Source organism: Pygoscelis adeliae, unplaced genomic scaffold (genome assembly GCF_000699105.1).
Source record: "Pygoscelis adeliae isolate BGI_AS28 unplaced genomic scaffold, ASM69910v1 Scaffold174, whole genome shotgun sequence".
Classification (NCBI taxonomy): domain Eukaryota; kingdom Metazoa; phylum Chordata; class Aves; order Sphenisciformes; family Spheniscidae; genus Pygoscelis; species Pygoscelis adeliae.
Genome location: NW_008824676.1, coordinates 1582199 through 1605356, shown reverse-complemented (window position 1 = coordinate 1605356; position 23158 = coordinate 1582199). Strand labels below are relative to the sequence as shown.

At 40.3% G+C, this 23158-nt stretch overlaps 1 protein-coding gene across 1 annotated transcript in view; it reads right to left on the bottom strand.

Moving 5' to 3' along the window:
- Positions 1–1127: 1127 nt before the first annotated feature.
- MBD2 (methyl-CpG binding domain protein 2) overlaps positions 1128–23158 on the bottom strand; it is a 30239-nt gene continuing 8208 nt past the window's right edge. Inside the window, exons 3-6 of the mRNA XM_009323062.1 lie at positions 13906–13996; positions 12981–13158; positions 3764–3904; positions 1128–1598 (exon numbers count right to left, since the gene is read on the bottom strand). Coding sequence (XP_009321337.1) covers positions 3775–3904; positions 12981–13158; positions 13906–13996 — 399 coding nt within the window. The 3' untranslated portion in view covers positions 1128–1598; positions 3764–3774. The remainder of the gene's footprint in view (positions 1599–3763; positions 3905–12980; positions 13159–13905; positions 13997–23158) is intronic.

Here is a 23158-nt window from a genome sequence, read left to right as displayed (position 1 = left end):
AATACAACTCTGGAATTAGAACAAGTAAAAACTGTTCTTAAATTCAACTAATTATCAACGGTGATGTGTTTTCACTCGTCTTCACTCAAGTTCTACTTCATGAGTTTTATCTGTCAAACCCTTGACTCGTGTTCTGAAAAGTTACTGGGTAGCGCAGCACACACACGCTCCCAAAAAGCAATCTTCATGAAATCCATCAAATAACGACAATTTGTTGGGAACGTGGCTTCTTTCCAAGTTCACAGAAGCCTGTTAGTATCAGGCTCCATTCTTTCCTTGGGGAGAGAGTTTGATCGCTCCCCGGCCTGTGACCCGGCTGGAAAAGACCAGATCCATTATTCTCTTTTATTCTGCCCAATTATAAACTGAAGGAAGCTACTTCAGGAAAAAATACGATGATTTGTCTTGATTCCCAGCCCGCACCCGTCCCAGGATTAATCCTGCAGTAAGATCACCTGTCTCCCCTTTCCCTCTTGCCATCGGTACTGTGTGGACAGAAGAGTGACTCCAGAGGTGATGGAAAAGCTCCCCCACCGTGGGCTGCGGAGCACTATGATGCGTTACTCGTCACGGAGAAGCCGACATTATTCTAACCTTGGAACTGCTCTGACCTGCCAGGCAATTTAGTCTTTAAGTCTCCAGGGGAGTCACGCAAACCTGCTCAGTTTTTTTTGATTATTTCTGAGTTTTCTGATTAACTGTGCGAGACCCAACTCACGTCACAGAAATTTTGCAGTGCCGTAGGCCATCCTGGTGTCCTAACTGCTTCGCCCAGGTAGACAGAAACAAGCCCAAGTTTCGGCACCTGCTGCATTCGGCACTGGAGACGCTTTCTTTGCAGTCTCACTTGGACCTCAAAGCAGAACTCCGTAAAGTCATGCTGGCTACTCATTTTTGGCCGTCTTCTTTCTCAGAGGAAATATGCAACTGTCCTTCACCTCGGCTGAAAAATCCGCAACTGCTCCCCAGTTCAGACAGACTTCCTGAGGCGGTGCTCTGGGCAGAGAGAGTAACTTGCTGATAAACACTTTTCCCAGCCTATCCAGTATCTGGCCAAGGGAACACCGAAACATGAGCAGGGACGTTCTTTGGTTACTCTATCCACAACGCAACACAGTTTTCAACTGCTTGGAATATAATCATTTATTTATCTTTACAGTGATGACTGAAGAATGTACAGGTGTTTTCACCCATAGGTATAAAAATCTGTTTATATACAGAGTCACAATAATCTTTAATTGGGAAATCATTCTGTTCTCCTGATCCATCCTTACTAAAAACCACAGGAAAAACAAATATTTAGTACAGGCAATATAATTCCAGTAGGTTTGCAACCTGGCATCAAAAGCTCAGCTTTAGATTAAGGGTAACGTTCGATACTTAAAAAAGGACTTTAAGTCATAGGACACAAAATAAAGTTGCTTTTCAAATAAGATATATACATCAAAAATAGGAGTCTAAAAAAGGCATTGGTTTTAATGCTATTAGAAAGCTATATAAATGTGCATGGGTCCATTTCTTCTTATACCGAAAGACCGAAGGAGAAAGTGCCTCTGTCTTTTAGGAAGTTCCTCCCGGGACAAGTCAGTTAAAAGTACCTGTAAAAGAGAAAGAAATCATCCCTTTTGGAAAAGCCAAGGCTGATGGTTGCATCAGTCAGAGTGACTTTGTTGGAGCAGTTATGGCCGTGGTTCAGTTCCACATTAAGAGCACACCACAAACAGTTAGAAAGCGGGTAACAAAAGGTTAATACGATGTACGTGGCTACTCAGTTGTCAGGAGTCCCACCGCCGCCCAGTTACCTTTCCGTTAAGCACAACCCGCACACCCAACGCGCTTTTAGCATCCAGCCTCTTTCACCTCGTCCCCTCCGGCACATTACCCAGGCTTCTGCAGCACTTCACCACGGCCTGACATCACTTTCTGAATTCTTGGGTTTTAAATACAGCATAATGTGTACATTTAAAGTTTCTTAATATAAAAAGACCATACTGGAACATTATTCTGTACAAAGGGAAAAAAAAAAAAAAACCCAAACCTTGCCTCTTTCAAGCTATTTCATGTTAACTAATCCACTTACGCAAAAATCTTGTTCAAGTCTGTAATTAAAGCCACCAGGGCAAAAAAAGCAGTTTTACAGAACACAGCCAACACATGTACTTTTACATGTAGACTGGCTACGTACATGTAAATAGGTAATGAGTTCACAAGTTGGTGAAACTCAAGGTCTACTGATCCGACTGATTTCTGCAGAGAACCACAGTACCAGTGCAAAACTAAATAAATGTATGACTCCATTCCAAAATAATTATTTATGCTAAATTAAAAAAATCAGATTGACAATTTGATTCTAAAATGGCAAAGGTTTGCAATTTCACATCTTAAACCAATGTTCTTTCTTGACTTCCTTTAAAGTTATCCATAATTAGACTCTTACAGGAGAAATACTCAGGGATTAAGAGTTTAATAGTAAATAGCTGTAACTTTAAGTAATTAAAAGATTCCAGTAGCCTGGAAAACATCGAGATTACTGGCCTGTTAAGTGGACTAAACAATACCGGCAAATAGCTCTGTCCACAACTTAGAGATCAAATGTCCCTTTATGTTGCACTGACACTATAAGTAATAAAAATGACCGTGCATTAGAAACATGAGTATTCAGGGGCTGGTGGGTACATTATAAACACATTTTCTTTCCGATTATAAGAATTTACTCAAGCAACACACCCTTGTATCTGAAGCACTAACCTAGCGCGCAGTCCAGACACTGAGTGCAAAAATAACAGCTGGCTGTCGGGTGCACCAGGCTCACCTTCTTCATACAGGGGGGAGCCCAAATGCCATGGAATTACCACTCTAGGCTATGGGTTGAATACCAGTTTGAATGCTCAGCAGCCTTGCTAAAGCAGGTCACAGCCTGGAAACGTCCATCCCATGTCTCCAAGTTACCTGAACATAGTATTCATAGTTGTATAAAAGCTAACTCCTTTGTGTCTGTCAAATAGGAAATACACGTGTTCTTTTCCCTTGTGGGTAGTAACTCCAGAACAAAAAAATGAAATTAATTCCTTTAAAATTACACAACCGTCTCCAGACAGAATTCTTAGTTGTTAAAACTTCTGCTAACTCCTTATGAAAAGGCCAGATCTCAAAGCTGTGCGCTTTCATAAACAAGCGCTACGAGCTCAATAGAAACAAGAGAATGAATTGCCATTCTTCTGCAGATGATTAAAAGAGAAAGATTTTTTTTAGGTAGTGTTTGGCAAATCCACAGATCAGTACTGTAAAGAGGTACAAAATACGCGAAGATGCCTTGGAAAATTAATTTGTAGAGGTATTATCCATTTAAAAATAAACAGAAAAGTTTCAGGAACTTGTTGTGTAATTTTACTAAATTAAATTTTGAAGAACAGAAGAAGGCCAGTTACTTCGATTGCCTTACCCCAGTTTCACATCAAGTATTAAGTGCCAGAAAATATACCTGCAATTGTTTCTAGAGACTGGGCCCTTGCTGTAAAGGATAAAAAACACTGTTTTTTCCTCCCTGGTGATCTGTGTAGCATCTAATGCAAGGATGTTCATGTCTATATATGCAAAATCACCCTACTGTTCTGCCAATACAGTGCATGTCGGCTAACATACGTGTTGGGAGACAGCAGGACTGCTTGTGTGTGATATGCTACTGTCCACTGAATGACTGCTGAGTGATTGCCCAGCTGAGACAGGTAAATCTCAGAGCGTGCCTCCAGGAGATCTGACTCACCTGATTTCTTTTTATGCTTCATCTCCATTATCCATTTCTACATCTATATCTTTTGTTGTATCAGCCGCTCGTGACAAAATGTCTGCCATTAGTGCTTCCTCCAGTTTTTTGCGCACTTGTTGCACCCGCTCTTCTTGTTTTCTGAAGGGAGAGAAGGGAAGAAGGGGCACAAACATCAATCCTTCAAGTATACTAGTAGGCTGGGAGCATAATACTGGCATAAACAATGACTCAGAACTGGTTTCTCGACTCTTATTTTAACTTAGAACAGAATATGATAGAACAGTTCCAGTTGGAAGGGGCCTACAACGATCATCTACTCCAACTGCTTGACCACTTCAGGGCTGACCAAAAGTTAAAGCATGTTATTAAGGGCATCGTCCAAATGCCTCTTAAACACTGACAGGCTCGGGGCACCGACCACCTCTCTAAACTCTCATTGACAGTTCTATTACCTCTGCACCTACACATGCACACAGACAGTGCTTGGTGCTAAAACTGAGAGTACTCTGAGCCAGAAACCTCGCTGGTTTAGCATGCATGGTTTACTTTGCCTCGTACAGAGACAGAAGGATTCAGTGTGACACATGATCTTCCGCTCTCAGATTAGATACTTGAAAAGACCAAACAGAAAGTTAATGGAGCAATATCCCACTGGACTATCTTTGTCAGACTGGGTTTTTTCTTTTGTTCTTTTTTTTTTTTTTTTTGGCAGAGACATTTTAGGGTAGATCACTGAAAATCATAGCAGGAGATTCCCGTCATGAGCATTGTAAAGAAGATCTGAGGCAATCTCTCTCCCAGCGTAAGGGTGTGTACACCAGGAGCACCTTCACAGGACGGTGGGACATTGAGTCGGTTTCTAAGTGCTCAAAGAACCAACTCCAAGTCCCACACAGAGCGTGTGGAGGGGAAGAACCTCAAGGACCTTCACTGTTTCCATTTATTTATTTAATTACTCCCGCCTACCTATTCAGTCTTACCTACTAGTCAGTGATGCATTTAAGATGGCAGCAACTTCTGCTGAAACAAAGATTTGTTTCCCTGGGGAAAGTTAATTCAGAAATATTACCTTGATATCAATATAAATTTAAGATATTTTGACTCAATGTTTAGTTTGGAAGGTAATATTTAGCCTTCAAATGTTACCAGAAAACAAGAAGTCCTCTTTTGAAGTTTTCCCAAGAGAACACAAATTTTGCATCAGACCCAGTGTTTTTTTACATGAAAATCCGCTTGTTCTATCAAGCTATGTTTTCCAAAAAAGAAAATCTTGAAGCAAAACATATGCTTAAAAATGGCCAGAACTCATCAGAAGCAGGCACAGGAAAACATTCGTTAGTGCCGCAAACTCCCTGTGGCTATTTAGGATGGCAGGACAGATACAAAGAATATCAAATCTTAGAAGAGCAGGAGTGACATTCAACATGCTCCACAGAAGCCAGAAGCCTCTGAGGAGCACCAGCCTTGAAGGCTATTTCAGTTCTATGGCTGCAACCACTACCAGCACTCCCTAAGTACTTCAGAGGAGGCTGTCTGCTTACAGAGATAGCAAAAGGAAGAAAAAAAATGAACAAGCTAGCAGTTCACTACAGAACTTGTTTTCTATCTTCCAGCTGTTTTCTATCCTTGTTTTCTATCTTCAATATGCAGCTTACTGTCCCAGAGCTGTTAACTTTCAATGCCTAGAGAGTGATCATTCAAACCCTGGGGCAGAGAACCGAACAAAACCAAAGATGCCTTATCTTTTGCAGAACCTGTGTGACAGAGGAGAAATAAAAGTCAGAGTAGCAAATCCAGTATTTGTTAATCGAATGAAAATGATCCCAAGAGCACACATAAGCTGAAATACAATTTTTTTAAAAATCAGTAATAAAAAGTTGTCACCATCTCACTGTTGGAATACACTATGAACTGGCCAAAGATTAAGGAAAATAAATAGTTTAAGTGTATTTTATTCTTCCCCTTTTTGGCTTTAGAATTTTGACTTTAAGACAGTAAGATCTTTCCACAATCCACAGCCTACCAACTCCACTGTAGCAGACTTCAGACGACAGTTAATCATAGAATCATAGAATACCAGGTCGAAGGGACCTGAAGGATCATCTGGTCCAACCTTTCTTGGCAAAAGCACGGTCTAGACAAGATGGCCCAGCACCCTGTCCAGCCGAACCTTAAGTGTCCAGCGTTGGGGAATCCACCGCTTCCCTGGGAAGGTTATTCCAATGGCTGATTGTTCTCATTGTGAAAAATTTTCCTCTTGTGTCCAGTCAGAATCTCCCCAAGAGTAACTTGTACCCATTACCCCTCATCTTTTCCATTTGACTCCTTGTAAAAAGGGAGGCTCCATCTTCTTTGTAGCCACCCTTTAAATACTGGGACATGGTGAAAGGGTCTCCCCTAAGCCTTCCCCTCTCAAGGCTGAACAAACCCAGTTCTCTCAGCCTTTCCTCATATGGCAGGCTTCCCAGTCCTTTGATCATCTCTGTGGCCCTTCTCTGGACCCTCTCCAGCCTGTCCACATCTGATGATTGCAGCTTCTGAATGGCACCACAATGCAAATATTAATTAGGAGAATGTAATTACACCAGTACCATGCACAGGGCAATGTGACTTCATAAACTGAAAAACTAATACAGACACAATCTGTCAGTGCCACCTCACATAGTAAAAATTCTTATTTAATTAGAAATATACCCCACATAGGAAAGAAAAGTGCCTGCCCCCCCAGGAAGGATCCCGAGACGGGCATCAGCAGGGCCAACAACATAACTGCCTGCTCAAGAGGGAAGGTGAGAAACGATGGATCTGACCTTTTTTTTTGTTGTACTCATCTTCTGTCGCGTTGGAGGAGTCCGAATGATAGTCCCGAAGCTCCTGTTCATACATCTCCAAAAAGTTCTCATCTGTCTTTCCTTTCTTGGACTTGTCACCTTTCTTCTTCTTCTTTTCTTTGCCTTTTTTGCCTTTTTTCTTCTTTTTCTTTCTGCGCTCATAGTCATCCTCATCCTCACTGCTATACTCTCTACGCTTGTTTTTTTTCTTTTTCTTCACTTCTCCATTATTCTGGGCCCAATATCGATCCCTGGGGGACCCCACCTGTGATAGGTTGCCAGTTTGAAAAGGAGCTATTTACTACCACCCTCTGGGTGCGGCCTGCCAGCCAGTTCCCCCCCCCACCGCACAGACCACTTGGCTAGACCGTAACGCATCACTTTCTCTAGGAGGAGACTGTGGGAAACCGTATCAAAAGTCTTGGAGAAATCCAGGTAGACAACATCCACTGCTCGCCCCACATCAACCGAGCAGGTTACTTTGTCGCAGAAGGTGATCAGGTTTGTCAAGCACAATTTGCCCTCAGTGAATCCGTGCTGGCTTTTCCCAATCACGTGCTTCATTGGACTTGTGATAGACCCCAGGAGGATTCGTTCCATAACTTTCCCAGGGACTGAAGTAAGACTGATGGGCCTATAATTTCCTGGATCCTTCTTTAAGCCCTTCTTGTAGATGGGGGTGATGTTAGCCTTCTTCCAGTCTTCTGGGACGTCCCCCGATCTCGACTTCTCAAAGATTATGGAGTCATACAGTTAATAGCCATTTACACCAGCAGACCCCTTCCCTAGATTCCTGATGGTTCCTTACTCAGGGCTAATTTAGGCTATGATAATAAATACCAACATCTACTGGCAGCGTTTTTTAAAAAGTGCCTGAATGACCAAATCGGAGAGAAGAAAGCTGCTGGAATATCTTTATAAAGCTCCCCTTCAGAGTGCGAAGAACATTCCAATGAACTAAAACACAGTAAGGACACTTCCCTACTCTTACAAAGAATGGATCAAGAATGAAACATAAATGTTCCTTGAACATGGTTCTGGTCACTGGGCATTTTAAGCGTATCTCATGGAAAAGTCTTGAAGTATCACATATCCAGTGAAGAGATGGGAAATCATGGGTCCTCCCTTTGTCAATAAGTCGCAGGGCATTTATACAACCTTACCTACTCAGTAACCTGAATTAAGCCATGAACAGCTGAGCTAGGAGAGAAAGGAGGCCCATTCCAGGCTGTGAATATTTCATAACATCAATGTGTATCAGCGAATGCACTTGCCAGAAAGCACACAAAAAATTAATCTGGAACATCCTTTCTTTCTTGGGGCTACAGGGCCCTCCCCTGCTTTGCTCTTCAGCGAGTCTGTTGTCCAGACATGGAATCCAACATAAAGGCCAGCAAGTATCTTATATATCGACTTTGAGGTGTCGGGCACAAAACAATCATAAGCTTTACCACCTCATTAGGCTCTTTTATTTGAGATCTTCTTTTAAATGTACTTGACTATGTTGATGAAGTTTTGAAAAACATATATACTGAAGCATAAGCTCAGCCTGTCCTAGATTTCAGAATCATTATCCTGATTTGTAACAAGCTTCCTCCTACCATCTCGGACATATGACTGTAGTATTTAACTCACGATGCACAGAAGCAACAGCCAGTTTTCTGTATCTCGGACTAGCTTCTGTTATTAAGGGCCCAGGTTCGCTATTTACAGTGTATGTGGGCTTCGCCGGAGGTTACTCCCAGGTCTTGCTTCCCAAACCCACGTGAAGACATAGCTTTCCCCAGTTATCTCATTTCCAGATTTTAGGCCAGCTAGTTGACCTCCCAGGGAGCAACAACCAAAATATAATTCACAGCACTCCCAGTCCTGAAGAGTCTGGTCTTCTAGCAAACAGAGTTTTTAAGTATTAAAACCATAGCTCTTTTTATACAAGTAATATGACTTTTAAAGCATGTGAACTACCAAGAGCAAATGTTTAAGAACCAACAGCAAGAAAACACTACTAATAAAAAGTGCTCATATTTAACACTAAGTAAAACTCTTAGGACTTAGAGTATCTCCATTCAATTTGATTAATTTGACTTCTTATGCTAATTTAGCACAGCAATATTCAGTAAAACTGCTTTAGCCCACTAAGTCAACAGAGTTAGCAGTGCTGCCAGGGAAGGCAAACGTGCTGCTCACAAGTGCCCACTCTTCGCTACCGGCCCTCAGCCCTTCAGCTCCACAGCTCCCCGGCACCATCCTGGCGATGGAGCTCCCACACAGCAGCAGCCTGTGCTGATCCTTCTCATCTCCCCGGCTGCATCACTTGCTGCTAAGCAGCTCCCTGGCCATGTGCTCTTTTCAGCCTTCCTCCCAGCAAGACACAATCCTCATCCTTTAGTCTAAGTGCTATTGCCTTCGAGAGCAAGTTAAAATTAAAGACACATTACTCCTAACACAGAAATCCACAAGCCCCTAATTCCAATTCTGACCTTATTTTCAGTGGAGAACTGCTTTACACAACAGGATTGTGTATAGCTCTGCATTCAGGTGATTTCCTTAGTGCTTAGAATGATTTTATTTGTCCTCACTACTTGCGCTCTTCTCAGCCCACACGACTAAGTGATGTGTGCATGCTTTGAAGACGTGTGATTCCACACTACTGTATGCAATCAAGCTATCGATACTGTGCCAACCTCCCCTCTGATTTCTCCATCTATTTTTCTATATTGTTAAATCTATTGAGGCTCCATTTGATTTAGTTCCTTATGTGCTGGCACTCCAACGTCTACTCTGTCATCAAAATAAAAAATTGCATATAGCTCTAGTAGTAGCATTTAGGTGCAGCAGAAACACAAAGGTATCTTTGCATTTAAGATTGGTGTCAGATTAGATGGGAAAAGTCCACAAAACCAGCTTGTCCTTGTCTGAACTCCAATTCCACCTCCCTACGTGTCAGGAGGGAGGTAATACCTGTTTTCCCCTGCTCTTCCAGCACATACAAATATAGTATTTTTTGGAGACACTCTAATCGAGAACCATCACCGTAAGTGCTTACAGTAACATTTACTCTGTTTTTATGAAAAACATACTCTAGAGCTTCTCAGCAGCAGGGATTCCAGAAGTATTCCACTAACCAGATCTGAGAAGCGCTGCTGAAAGGAGAATTAATTACTAGTATGTTGACTGTATTTGCTGTATTATATTAAACTCAGGTTTAGGGGCATCTGCTAATTCCCTCCTACATATACACCTCTCCAACACATCACTTCCAATAGATCTTTCCCATCTCCTCCTCCCCTCTCAGCAGAAATTAACCACTGTTGAGACAGCATACTCTAAATGGTAATTACAGAAGTTCTCAGATGCCTAGTTACTGTGCTTTCCTGACATACTCCGTATCAAACTCGTCTTTAGATCTGGGGTCAGAAAGTTTATCTCGTAGCCAAGATTGGTAAGGATTATTTATGGTTTTGCCTCCCTGCAACACACATCATTTTACGTTACAATTTTCTTATTCCTGAGGAGAGCGCAGACTGTGGAAACATTCTCGATCTCTCATTTTCTTCCTTTGCCACATTATAGTTCTTGTGGCTTTGGTCTGTCGTACTGAAAGTGAGATTTGTATAGGGTATTGAGGAATATTGTGAGGGACTAAGCTACAGCTGACTGGAACCTTGGATCAAGGTTCATAGAGCTTAAGATGAAGACATTCTTAAACCCATGCCAGACAAACTTAGAGAGCATTAAACTTGAATTACTCTCCATTCCTGTCTCATGGTAAATACAGCTTAGTTTTTGGACAGATTAACAGGTACTTTTTCTTACCCACTACTGTGCAGGGCATGACACAGCCAGGCATACCACATTAATTGTTATGCTTTGGTAAATTTAACAGTTTATGGCTACCCACAAGTAAAAGCAGAAGTCCCATTACCATGCTATTTGAAAAGGGTAATTGTCAAGATACCCGAGAAAGCTCAGGAACAAAACCTACTGGGTGATGGTAAGTGCTCAGCAAAGAACCTAGGCTGAGCAAGAGAAAGGCCTGTTGAAAACTGAAAGGTGGGATTTTCAGAAACGACTTACGTGCTTTAGGAAAATAAATCCCCTGAAAAATATAAGCTTTAGAAAATCCCACTAAAGAGAGACATTTGAAAAGAATGACAGACTGGACTATGAAGCAGAACAGAGCTGTGAGTCAAAAATGAATTTTATAATATATTGCAAAACTTCATCCACCTAAGCACAAACTAGAAAGAACAATGCACCTATTTGTTATTTTCAGAAGATACCATTCCCCAGTTCATCCCAAAAGAGAGAACCTGGTTAAAGCATTTATCTAGCAGAGACAGAAAGGTTGTCAGTCTTAGCCTTTCATGGAAATGGAGGCAACTCAACAGTGCAGTTGCAAAGAACGTAACTAGATGCTGGTCAGGAAAGAAGCTACAAATAGAAGCTGCAAAGCAGCAGTCTCAAGGTAAATGATTTCACAGACTTAGTGTGGGAGAAGACAGTTAATAGGGAATTGTAAAAGCCTGCCTCAGGAGGCTAAGATTTGGATGTAAAGACCACCGGGAACCACACCATACTCCTTTTACATATATACCTTCCAAAGGACTCGCATTAAGAGGCTCAGAACTATTCAGAAGGTGTATCCCACAACTGAGAAAAAAAATAGGTGCTTGTCCCTAGTGATAAGGAAGCACAGTTGTTTCTTAACCATGCATTTATAGGAAGTTATTTAATGTTTTCCCAGCAAATGTGCTGAACCAAAAGAGGAAATTTTGCATTTTACTCTGATTATGAAAGAGATTTACCATCATTACATGACCGAGAATACTGCAAGTTAAACATGAGTCAAGCTGACAGCTATTTCATTAGATGTAAACAACTGCTATGATCTCCCTGAAGAATCTGTAGTACAAAAGAATATATGCTGGCACCTCACCAGATATCGCCAATGGCGAACTTTTCCTTAGTACTGCTTTCCTTAGTGAAAACAGGTGCCGTGTTCTGATACTACTTCTTCATGCAATGTGTTTTCTGGATGGTCTTAAAATGAAAGCCAGCTTCGCACAAACAGTACGAAAAGGTAACGTCTAAGAATATTTAATCCTTTTGTAGTGAGCTGCCTACAAAGTCATGAACCAAAAGAGACACTGAACTGGCAGCATATTCATAGAGGTAGAGCTGCTCCAGTTCAGAATCCGTGTCCTTCTTGAGTTGCCAGTACTGTCCAACATCAAATTTAGAATCTGCTTTGTAAAATCAACTGAATGACTGATAAGACAAAAAAGGAATTTTGTTTCCAATAAATAATAAACGTTGTCAAACACGCTAAGAAAGTTTCTCATCCTGCCCTGTAGTTTCTCATCCTGCCCTGTAGTTTCTCATCCTGCCCTGTAACACAGCAAGAAGAGTTCACCTTCCGAAAGCATTTCAAGCTGATGTTTAAGAAAATAAAGCAAAGTACAACCAGATAATTTTAGACCTTAACATTAGCTCTGCAGAAGCTTCAGCTAGCCACCTAGGTCTTAGAAAAAAAGTGATAGTAGTGGACTTTGGTGCCGAGTGAATTCCACTAAGTGGCAAGATCCAAGTGTGGTCTTCGGATTCCCTATGCAACCTAGAATTTAACTAAAAATGTGATACTAAAGGCAGCGTTCATCCCATGTGTTGATTCATGCTAAGCAATACTAAGAAAAATTGGATGACAGGACTGTGTCCCTTGTCTTGCCACATGCTGGCAATTAGTCAATGCAACAAAAAAATCTCTCCCTTCACTCAGTCCTAACCTTGAAATTCAGTGCTGAAGCCCCTGCTTTTAGTACCCAAAAATGGATGCGTCTTTCTTTGACAATTAACAGTGCAGCTATTAAAAACCAAAATCTTTGCCCATATGTGAATAGATCTACCTGTGCCTTCATATCATATCATATCATATCATATCATATCATATCATATCATATCCCAACCTCCCACTTTAAGAGAGTGCATTAGCTGCAAAGCTATATGCTATAGGGGAATATCCTTATTCTCCTTTGTTGGAATTACTTACTTTTTAACTGAGATCAACGAATTAACTTGACCAAACCAGAAATGGGAAGGAAGAAAGCCAATATTGATCATGACTATAGCTTACTGTTTAGGGCACTCTCCCGGGAAAGAAAATGTGGATTATGACTCATACCTTAGTGAATATTTTATATTACTATTTTGACCACAAAGAAAAACCCCAGGTTTTCATTTTTTCAAGTTACTGAACTAATCTCAAGGTACAAGAAAAACGTTCACGCTTCTCTTCCCTTATCTCCAGGACTGCACTGACCCAGGAAGAAATTTACTGTAATTGAACTTGCTTTTTGTTTTACTTACGACTTTATGAAACTTACCTAATGTCATCATCTGTGACTATGAAAGCTTTGCAGAGGGGTTGAGATGTATTAAGCCAGACAGCTGGGTTCTTCTCAACAGCTGCAGAGAGCTGCCCCGTGATGGGTGCAGAACTGGTGTGCAAAGCACTAGCAACAGCTGATAACAGGGTATCGTCATTGTTACCTGGGCCAACGCCTAAAACAAAGATAACTGAATAGTTGCCATTCGCATTCCGTATGTAACTTCCAGTGGCAGAGCTCTTCTCAGTTTGTAAGGTTATGTACACTCATGATATAATTGCCACTGGATACATGATTGTATAATCTAAACACTTAAATGCAAGTTCTTAAAAATGGCTTTGTAATAGCACAGTTCTCATTTAACTATATGTTAGCATTTCAAAAGGCATCTCATTTCTAAAATTGGCTAGGTTTTTCACTTACACTAACAATTACAATATCATCAATTTTTTAATCAAAATGATCACATCATAAATTTATCAGTCACATATTGAAAAAGTTTCTTTGCAGCTTCATGGTATTAATCCACACCAGCACAGCCTTTGCTTTAACACTCCAAGGTATGAAATTAATTCTGGAAAATAAACACCGGAGATTTTTACAACACTCAAATTCCCAAGGAAATCTCCCAAGCAGTGGAACAAAGTTACTAATTTTGAACTATGACTTGAACATATTTTAGATCAACTTTCACCAATAAGAGTGCAGTTCTGAAGTGTGGTTTATATTAACTATATAAACGAACTAAAAATAAACATAGTTTTGGAGACTGAGGTATTTTGTCAGCAAAAACATTTACAGTTTGAAGTGTACTTAATCTGGCTGTAAACTGAAAACTTGTTACGAGCATCAAAAACTCTGCCCTTTTTAAGCACAAACAACTTTGTGGATCTGAAGCAACTGCAGTAAGTGAACACAATACCTTGAAGACCCTTAGGTAGCTCCATGGATTTTATGATTTGTTCACTGACATCCGATGCGCTGAGGCCTTGTAGCCTCTTCTCCCAGAAAAGCTGAAAAAGAGAAAACGAGATCGCTCATTAGAAATAAAAAAAAACCAAAACCTAAATCAGCTTATGGAAATAAACAGCATTCATGATCAAAACAGCATCAGAACAATAAAAGACAGACAGTGCCTAGCAGCTTGCAAAACAGTCAACCTAACGGTCACGTAAGCTACCGAAAAGGTAATATCCTATCTGCTGCTGGAGTTTTAGTCATCGGGAACATGCTTGTATGGAATTATGCAGTGTGTGTTGAGACACTGGAGACAGCTCTGCACATTGGAGCCGTACAGCTGCACCAACACTAATGCTAATCAGCAGCTATGCCACTTCAGACCTATGCTGGCTTGATGACCCGGCCCTGTCCGACGCTGTATAGATCTCCTGACTTATCTGGAAATAGAATAAAATCTTTCCACTTTTAGGAAGATACGTGAACTAAATTCACATTCATTTTACTTTCTATTGCTTTGTTTATTAGCTGGGAACATGTTTCCATTTCTCACAGAAACCAATTTCTTGACCTAAGAGATTTTTGTTTAATGATACAGATTTCCCTACTCACTCCTACCTCACTGGTCTGAAGATTCATCCTGAAGTTCTGGGCTGGAGATTAGCCACACCTATGCTTTAAAATGGGCCTTTTCTATTTAGCAAGATTGCAATGAAAGCTAGTTAAAAAGTTGATTTCCATTCCACGGGAAGCTACATTTAACAAATAATCTTAATAAGGAGGTAAGCAAGAATGTAGCTATGTAATTTCCTGTGGAAAGGGCATTCAGAAATAGTTTGATTTTTCTGCAGGATATGGGGGGAGGAAAAAACCAAATCTGTTTCTTTTCATGCCTGCAAAATCTGAGACAAAAAACTAGACAAGCAGTTATTCTCATTCCTAGGAAATTCTTTGTTGCAGCTGGGTACCCGAAAGTCTCAGTTTAAGATAGGGCTTTCGAATGTCACATTCTGCTCCAAAAGTGGAAGTGAAACAACTAGAGCATCCTCTTTCATCTTCTGTGGAACCTATATTGCTAATCACACAACATCATAACTGAAGCACTGTACATCAGTGGTTCTTATTCAGAAAAAAAAACAAACATTTTTTCAGTTACAAACGTAGTAAAGGCAAAGAAAAAAAGCAACAAAGAACATCTACCTTAGCATTAAGAGTATACTACTGACTGAAAATAAAACATGCAGTTATGCTAGGAAAAACACAATATTCTCCACAACACGGCTGTACAGCTTTATAAAGCAGTAGGTCGAATGATACTTGCATTGCCTGAGAGATTACTATGTCATTTTATAGAGATCTGCTTAGATAAGCACTCTTCTCTGGGCAATAGGACACATGTGTAACCAAGTTAGATCTAAAGTGGCTTAGAAAACCCACGCAGGATCACCTAAGTAAGCTCTACAACGTTTTCATGGGTAGTCGTGCGACTACATTTCACGCATTCTTGACATCTCCGTGATTTGACAGCTTTTTGAAAATACCTGTTGCCACCTGTGCCTCATTTTACTAGAGCCACTTAAACTTCAAATGCTTCCTGTAAACTGATTCCTCACTCTTAACTAGTACTAATTTTCAACATTCCAACCCAGGTTTGAGCTATATTGTTAGTAAGTATCAAGGCACCACTTTTATCTTGTTAAATGTTAAACATTTAGTACCTCCAGTCATTCACTCCTGCTGCTTACCACTATCACTAAGCCCCCACCCCAGAAAAGCACTCTGGAGGTCTTGTAGCAGTCCTCACAGCTCCGTGGATGAAGTGGAAGTGCCTTAAAGCTGTCTAAAACGCTAAAGAAATCCTTCGTTACAAAGGCAAAAACAGCACCTCACTAGCCAAACTCTAAAAGGAGTATTAGGATTCAGGTAAATGAAGTCAAAGTAAAATCCTATCAATTCAGTATTTCATCACTGGGTTAGCTTCCCATCTTCATAAAGTCTCTACAAAGCTTATTCATGTTTTCCACTATTAAAAGAATTCACCCTTCGTTCCCCTTTCCCTCTCCGTTTCATCGACTTTCAGAGATAAACACAAGGCCCATCAACTCCAAATCCAAGCTATGTTTTTATATGCTACAGTTAAACATAACAACAGCCTCTGTTTACTCAGGATGAAATTAATTGGTCTACAGCAGCAAATACATCACCAAATACCATCAAATATTACTGGGTTTCGATTCTTCGGTTCCCTGCTCAAACCAACCCAGTACACACCACAGAGGGAACGAGGAATCAGGAGAACGCTTTGGTTACAGAGGGTGTATAGGAATGCAAATGCCTGTGTGGGAGAGAGAGGTGCTTGAAGAAGGACAACTAGCACATATGAAAGCTTAGATTTGGGAAGTGTAGTGCAATATTGATTGGGTGGAGCTTCCAACACCAGCACTCACTCAGCTCTTTAAGCACTGATTGCGAATGCAGGGAAAAGTCTACACAACTGTCAACACCTCAGATGACTTTGAGGTCAATGCCAGGTAGAAAAAAAGCACTTGGCACTTAGACACACCTGTTAAAACCAGACCGAAGAGAAGCATATTCCTAGTACAAAGCTTCCAGCACCGTTATATGTAATTATGTGTGAACGACAATAACTGTGCTCCAAATTTTCATCTCCACTGAGACTGCACAAGTCACTCTTACTAATTTTTTGCTCAGAAATCAATCACGTTCCTAGAGTTTTATTAGGAAGTTTGTTCCCCAACCCTTTATGGGTTCTTAGGAGTCCCGCCTGAACCCCTGTATGTTTTCCTGTATCTTACTGAAGATTCTGAGCTGGACCAGGCCTGGACAAGTATTTCCTTATCAGCTGCACCAGGAATAGCTATTAAGGGACAGAGAGAGAGGGAAGGAAGCTGCTAATACAAACTCAGAAAAAACTTTGCTGTTACTCCACTTACATGATGAAGATGCAACCATTCCACAGCAACAGAAGTATGCATTCAAGTAACTGAAAAAGATCATGCAAGCCTCGATGCGCAGAATATCAGCCTCTGAGGTTACAGCCCTAAAAATAGCTTATATTATTTAACTTGCAACTCTCTCATCATTAGTGAGACAGGGAATAGAAACAGGGAAAATAAAGCTCAGGTTCACAGGCCTTGTGCCCCACTACGCAGAGAAATAGGCACCTGAATTAGGAGCAATTCATAAAAATACCATCGAGTTTAACAGTTAGGCATCAGCATGCATAGACCACAGCCTAGGCAAACTGCCCCCTTGGCATTCATCTCCTGCCCAAAGCCATCTGGACTTCATAAAACAAGCAGCAGCCCCTCACACAGTGCAAGCATCCGCAGAGACAGCCACTCAAATTCAATAAATGACTGCCAGCAACACAGGCCACCTTCTGCAAAGTAACCTTATATCATCTCACAATTAGAGGTTTCCTTGTAAAATGGAGTGAGCTAGCCAGACTCTGGGCTTTTCTCAGCTTGAGTACCCTGGAGAGTACCGTAATCCCTGAAGCACAGGGCAGGCTGATACGGTCCAATCTTCCTTCCTCCTGCTGAGAATGCACCAGTACAGCCAGAAAAGCAAGATTCATGCCTCCAGGAAAGAAGCATTAGCAAACATGAGACCCTGTTATTCAGTAATGAGAATCCTGATGGGTCCAGGATAGGAAGGAATGAGAGAAGAACTGGATTTCAAGATTCATCACTGTTATGATGCGGTATTTCATTGCTAATGCAAAATGGATAACCATTCTGAGGATTCATCAGTCAGTTATGGATATTCATCCTGTTGGAGGATGAAAAACGGCTCTATTTCAGTTTTGCTTGAAGTAGTGGTTAGGGAACACGCACTGAAAAGAGCCTAAAACCCAGGTCCTTCATACACCGATGATTGAGCATTCTAGATTCAAAAAGACCCAGCAGCCAAGTGCTCCATTTCCTAGGAAATTTATCAATATGCATTATCCCCAAAGTGACCTCTTACGCAATAATCTCCTTGCTGAGCAAGAAATGTATCCCTTATCACTCAAACTTACTATCCTAAGGGCAACCCTGGTTTTTTTCCCGTGACAGAGGAGGCAGCATAGGAACGCAATGCCAAGGTCCCCAGGGTGGAGCAGAATTTTCACTTCCTTGTTGTTCTGAAACTCCATAATGGCAGAGCTGTACTACAGCTGTGCTTCTGAAGTTCTTTGTTTGGAGAATTATAAAATATTGCTTCCTCCATAATTGTTTCTTGTCCAAGAAAAGCTATTTGTGACTAATGGTGAACTATAATCTAACCCGTAATCTCTGTAAAAACACAATCTCCTAAGCAACTATTATTTCTCATTCAGACAACAAAGAAATGATAGATTAACCTCTCTATTGCAAGAACCACCAAATACAAACATATTACGAGCTGCTCCTTTTCCTTAGATAAATAAAAGTTGCAGTTGCTCAAGCAATGGCAGCCTACAGGAAATTTTTGCTGGAAAGCAAATTCCATTCCAATTCTATTATTTTCAAAAGAAAAGCATATACATTCTTAACATTCAAACATTCTTGGAGGGTGACTGATTTATACATAAATCAATCAATCAAGAACCTCAAATTTCACCTGTCGTTTACTATTTACAGAGTATTGAAAATACTGTAGATGTCAACAGAATGATGTACTTGACAGGACACACACAAGAAAGGACGACGATTCTGGTGTTGGTGAGTTCAGAGATTTGTTTACTGAGGTGGTTTCTTCTATACCATATAGCTACCATATAATTCAGAAGCGTGATGGACACAGCAAGTTTAACAGCACAGTCACAACTCCAGGTCGCTGCCTTGGCATGTTCCCAGCTCTCTGGAACCACATTTATTTCCACGCTGCTCGCAGATGCACTAAAACCTGGTATGCGAGCTGACTGAAAGTTAGTCATGTGTACACAAAATACAGTCAACATATCTATACTGTACTGCAGACGCAGACAGCCTGCAATTTTGTCATGTTTTAGAATGTGTTTTAAAGGCTAAGTGAGACCAGAATGCCAGTAACCATTTGGGAAACTGCTCAAGTGATTGATGCTGCTGGCAGTTAAGTGAGGAAATCTGATTAAAGAGAGGTCTTTTCAATGTCTCCATGGAAGAATTTAAAAGGAACGAGAATTTGTCCAGAATACTGGAAAACTTTTCCTCTTTTTATATCCAGTTGCTGAGTTGCTCAGCTCTGCTGCATCCATAATTGCCAATCAAAATTTCAGTGCTCCTTCAGTTGCCTGGGCGAGGGAGATGAAACTTAACAATCTCATTGGGTTCCTTCCATCCCTCTTTTTGATAGTTCTAATAGATATGAACCAAGAAGCTTAAGTTTTCCAACCCTATCTAATTCTAGATTCCTTTAAGTTGATTCACAGGAAATAAAATAACATCTATCTGACAAAATACAAAGTGCTAAGAGCTAAATACGTCTTTCTTGTTAAGAACTGTTCACAAGAAGACATACATAAAATGACATCCTGCAATTTTTCTTGTAAATTAGGCTTTTTAGACTGCATATATCCTATGCCAAAAAATGGCTATGGTCAGATTTAATTTGTTGTACATAATCCTATTCAGTAATCCATTACGATACAATCCACTGCAAATATATATGACAGTAAGTACAAAAGAGACTTTCAAATCAATTTTAAAGAGTACTTCTGGCCTATACATAGATGATGTTGTAACTAAATACATCAGGTTTATCCTAAGGTGTTTTTAAAAAGTAAATCCCCTCAGATTTATCCTGAGGTGGTTTTTAAAGGTGGTTGTCTGCCACAGAACTAGAGGAATCAGATCACATAATTCTAACCGACTACCTGATTTTCTCAAAATGAGCTTTGAAGAGAAGGATGGCCTTCTTTTAAACACTTGAGGTATGTTCGTGGAATGTTTTTAGCCAAATGTATCAGGAAGATACTGAGGTCAATGCTTTGCAAATTCAGCATTATGATTACCACTTATATGAGCATCAGTTGTACCAGTATGGTTTCAAATATCCCTACCGCCACAATCAACAGTATACAACAGAATTAACTAGTGATCAGTGGGTCCTCAGGAGTCAAGGCTCTCCCAAAGCAATACCTCAGGTATCATATGTTCGGGGCGCAGCGGTAAATGAGCGAGTTTCCTATTTACCCTGAAAAAGCTCAATAAGCGTGGAACAGTGTGAACCAAGAAGCTCTAACACATGAAGAAGAGGGTAAGTGCTCTACATAGGACACAGACCTGGACCTTTTGGAGGCACCAAGTGAGTGTAGGTACAAAGGGCGGTGAATCCATAAGAAAGAAGTTTGATTTGCAGCACCATTCCATTTGATCCAGTTAGGTACAGAACACTTGACAGGCAAGTAACTCAAGTTTAAGTGATTACATAAAAGATTTACTGTCTATAATAGTTTCAGATGGTTACAGGACTTCCTCTGCTTCACATTCACTCTTCTTATTGAGAAATACTCAAATCCAGATGCACAAGTGGAGCATTAATGTGCCCTGAACTACTGCTACATCTAGTGGCCTTTTTGCTAAATAGGAAGGAGGGAGAAAACAATGTGGTTTTAAGACAGTACTCAACACCACCTAAGAGGAAGATGACAGATATAGTTGCATGATTTTTTGAGTCATCGTTAATTCCAGTTTCAATTTCAGCAATGCTAATCCGACTTTTTAAAATCCAAACCATTACCCTTAAATTCATCAAGAATGTATCATATCTTATCAAAACTTACTAAGTCTAACAGTGGAGAGGAGGCTAAAACAAGGGGGTTTGTTGCTTGGTGGTTTTTTTTTCCTTTCCTTGCAGGGCCCACTAGCAATCTTTCAGGACTCCTTTTCTTACACCAGTTTATCAGTGGACTCTGCGAGGGAAAAAAAAACCCCAAAGCCACAGAAATAGTAAGAAAGCCTATCTTAAGTAAGCTTATGGACAGTCAAAATATTTTGAGCAGGTTGATACTTCAAAAAGAGATGTTAAAGCACTTTGAAGAAAGCTGCAATTGAGGCTATTAGATCTGCTATTTAGGAACTTACAGATACTCCTATCATTTGATTAGACATGAAGAACTCGAGAAATCTCCGTGGATTGACTGGTACTGGTATTTGAACAAAAGCCACATAGAGGAAGAAGACTGATAGTTAAGAGGAGAGAAGTCTAGTGAGTACCAGAAGACCTTTCAGAGAATGCACTACCTATTTCCAGGATTTTCCAGAACATTTCCATTTTTTCTTGGGTAAAGTTCTCCACTCTGATAATCAGTAATCTATAAAACCTTTAAGAATGGTTCTGAAAGCTTTAAGATGCTATCTTGCAGAGCTGTTGCTTGAAAAAGGCTTAGACAACCTCATGACACTTTTTGTGTGCAATGAACTAGCATGCTGAATATATGGAACCAGCAGCTGCCACAAAGATCTGTTGCTCTAATTGACAGATTTACCTATACGAAGATCATAGGCAAGCTGTTATTAGTTTATCTTGCCAAGAACTACCACAGGGTTTACTGCTTAAAGAAGAGATGCTGCCAAATATCTTCCCTGCCAACACCAATAAGCATGTCTTCTCACTCTCAGGTCATGAAAAAAACTACTGACTGCCAAAGGAACTACAGTACTCATTTATTTTGATCTCTACATAAGGAGACAGGCCAAAGAGAATTTTCAGGGAATTCTGGTTAGACCGTCGTTTGAAAAGGGAGATACAATAGATATAAGCCGATAAAGCTTTCGGAGATGGATATCTAGAACTACAGAAGCAAGAATCCCTTAAGGGATTTGGGCCAAGGATTGAAGAAATGGGGAGCAATGACACTGGAAGCGGTAACTGAATAAGCTTTATATACAAATAGGCAATATAGCCAGTGTTTCAGCATTCACTTGAATATCCAACACTGATATATTTGCAGTCTATGTACAGGAAAGTTTGCACACCTGAGTATGAGAGAAGGAGAAGACAGCGACACATGTAGGGATTATTTGTGTAAGGAAAATATAGGCTTTATCTGGAGGGGAAGAAAATTCAAATACATTTGCAAGGCTGCATTTGTCCAACAATTGTATCTCAAGTGACAGGTGCTCCACATGGTGCAGGCTTTATTAAGAATGAAGCTTTCCAGCAACTTCAGTCCTCACCCTGGCTTCTCTACTTTATCTCAACAGATCACATCAAGAAAAGAATCGTTGCTTTTTGCAAACCAAGCAAAGATTGTATCTATTCATATTTACGCTCCAGCTAGCGAATAAAACATCGGAATGAACTGCATGCTATGTTCAAACAAGATGTGCATGTGCGTGCATCTATGTATGCATATATGAAGGGTGCACACATGATCAATGACTGGAATTCCTCCATACTTTTGGTTACTAATACCAAAGAAATATTGATAATTGTATGATGGAACTCTGTGTGTAAAGAAAACAGATCACTGGAAATTGTTTATGAAAGCTGTCAATTTGCTTAAGATTCTCCAGTAACTGACAGCATACTACCTACATTAAATTGCTTTGTTCCAGATTTTTTTAATGAAAATTTTACTGAAAACTCACTCAAATTTTATATAAAAACAACTGTAACAATCTATTCTCTCCCTTCCCCAAGTCTCCCACCTACGTCAATCATCACTACTCAAAACCACGACAAACCAGAAAACAGCTCAAGGCAGCATTCTAGCTTGGAGAAAAGCAAGAGTAAGACACACCAAGATTTTGTTTTGCTATGAGATATGTAAGATTAACTATTCCACATTCAATGCAAACAGAGCTACCATTTCTTCCAAATGAAGTATGTCAATACAGAGTAAGAATAGTGTTTAAAGTGTCCTCTTCCAAAGATGAGCTGTTGAAAGCAAGGAGAAAGGATTTTGATTGAAAAAGAATGCTGACACAGTGATCAGCAGACGATGATTTCTTGAAGATCTTGCTATAGCTTAATCTGTTAAAACCTATCTTAAAGAGGCAAAGATTTAACTTGGGTAGGTTTGAAAATAGCCTATTCTGCAAATCTTTACTGGATAGTCATTCTCAAAAGACAAGGGATGCTTTCCCGAAGATTTCAGTCACTATGTATTTGAAGAAAAGATTCTGGAAGAAAGAACACAGGGAAGAAATAGGCAAGCATGAAAGGGTTTGGAATCCATCAAGATATGAATTGCCAGACATCCATTTCTCTTGCCACAAAGGTGCCATAACTTTCATACGCTTTGG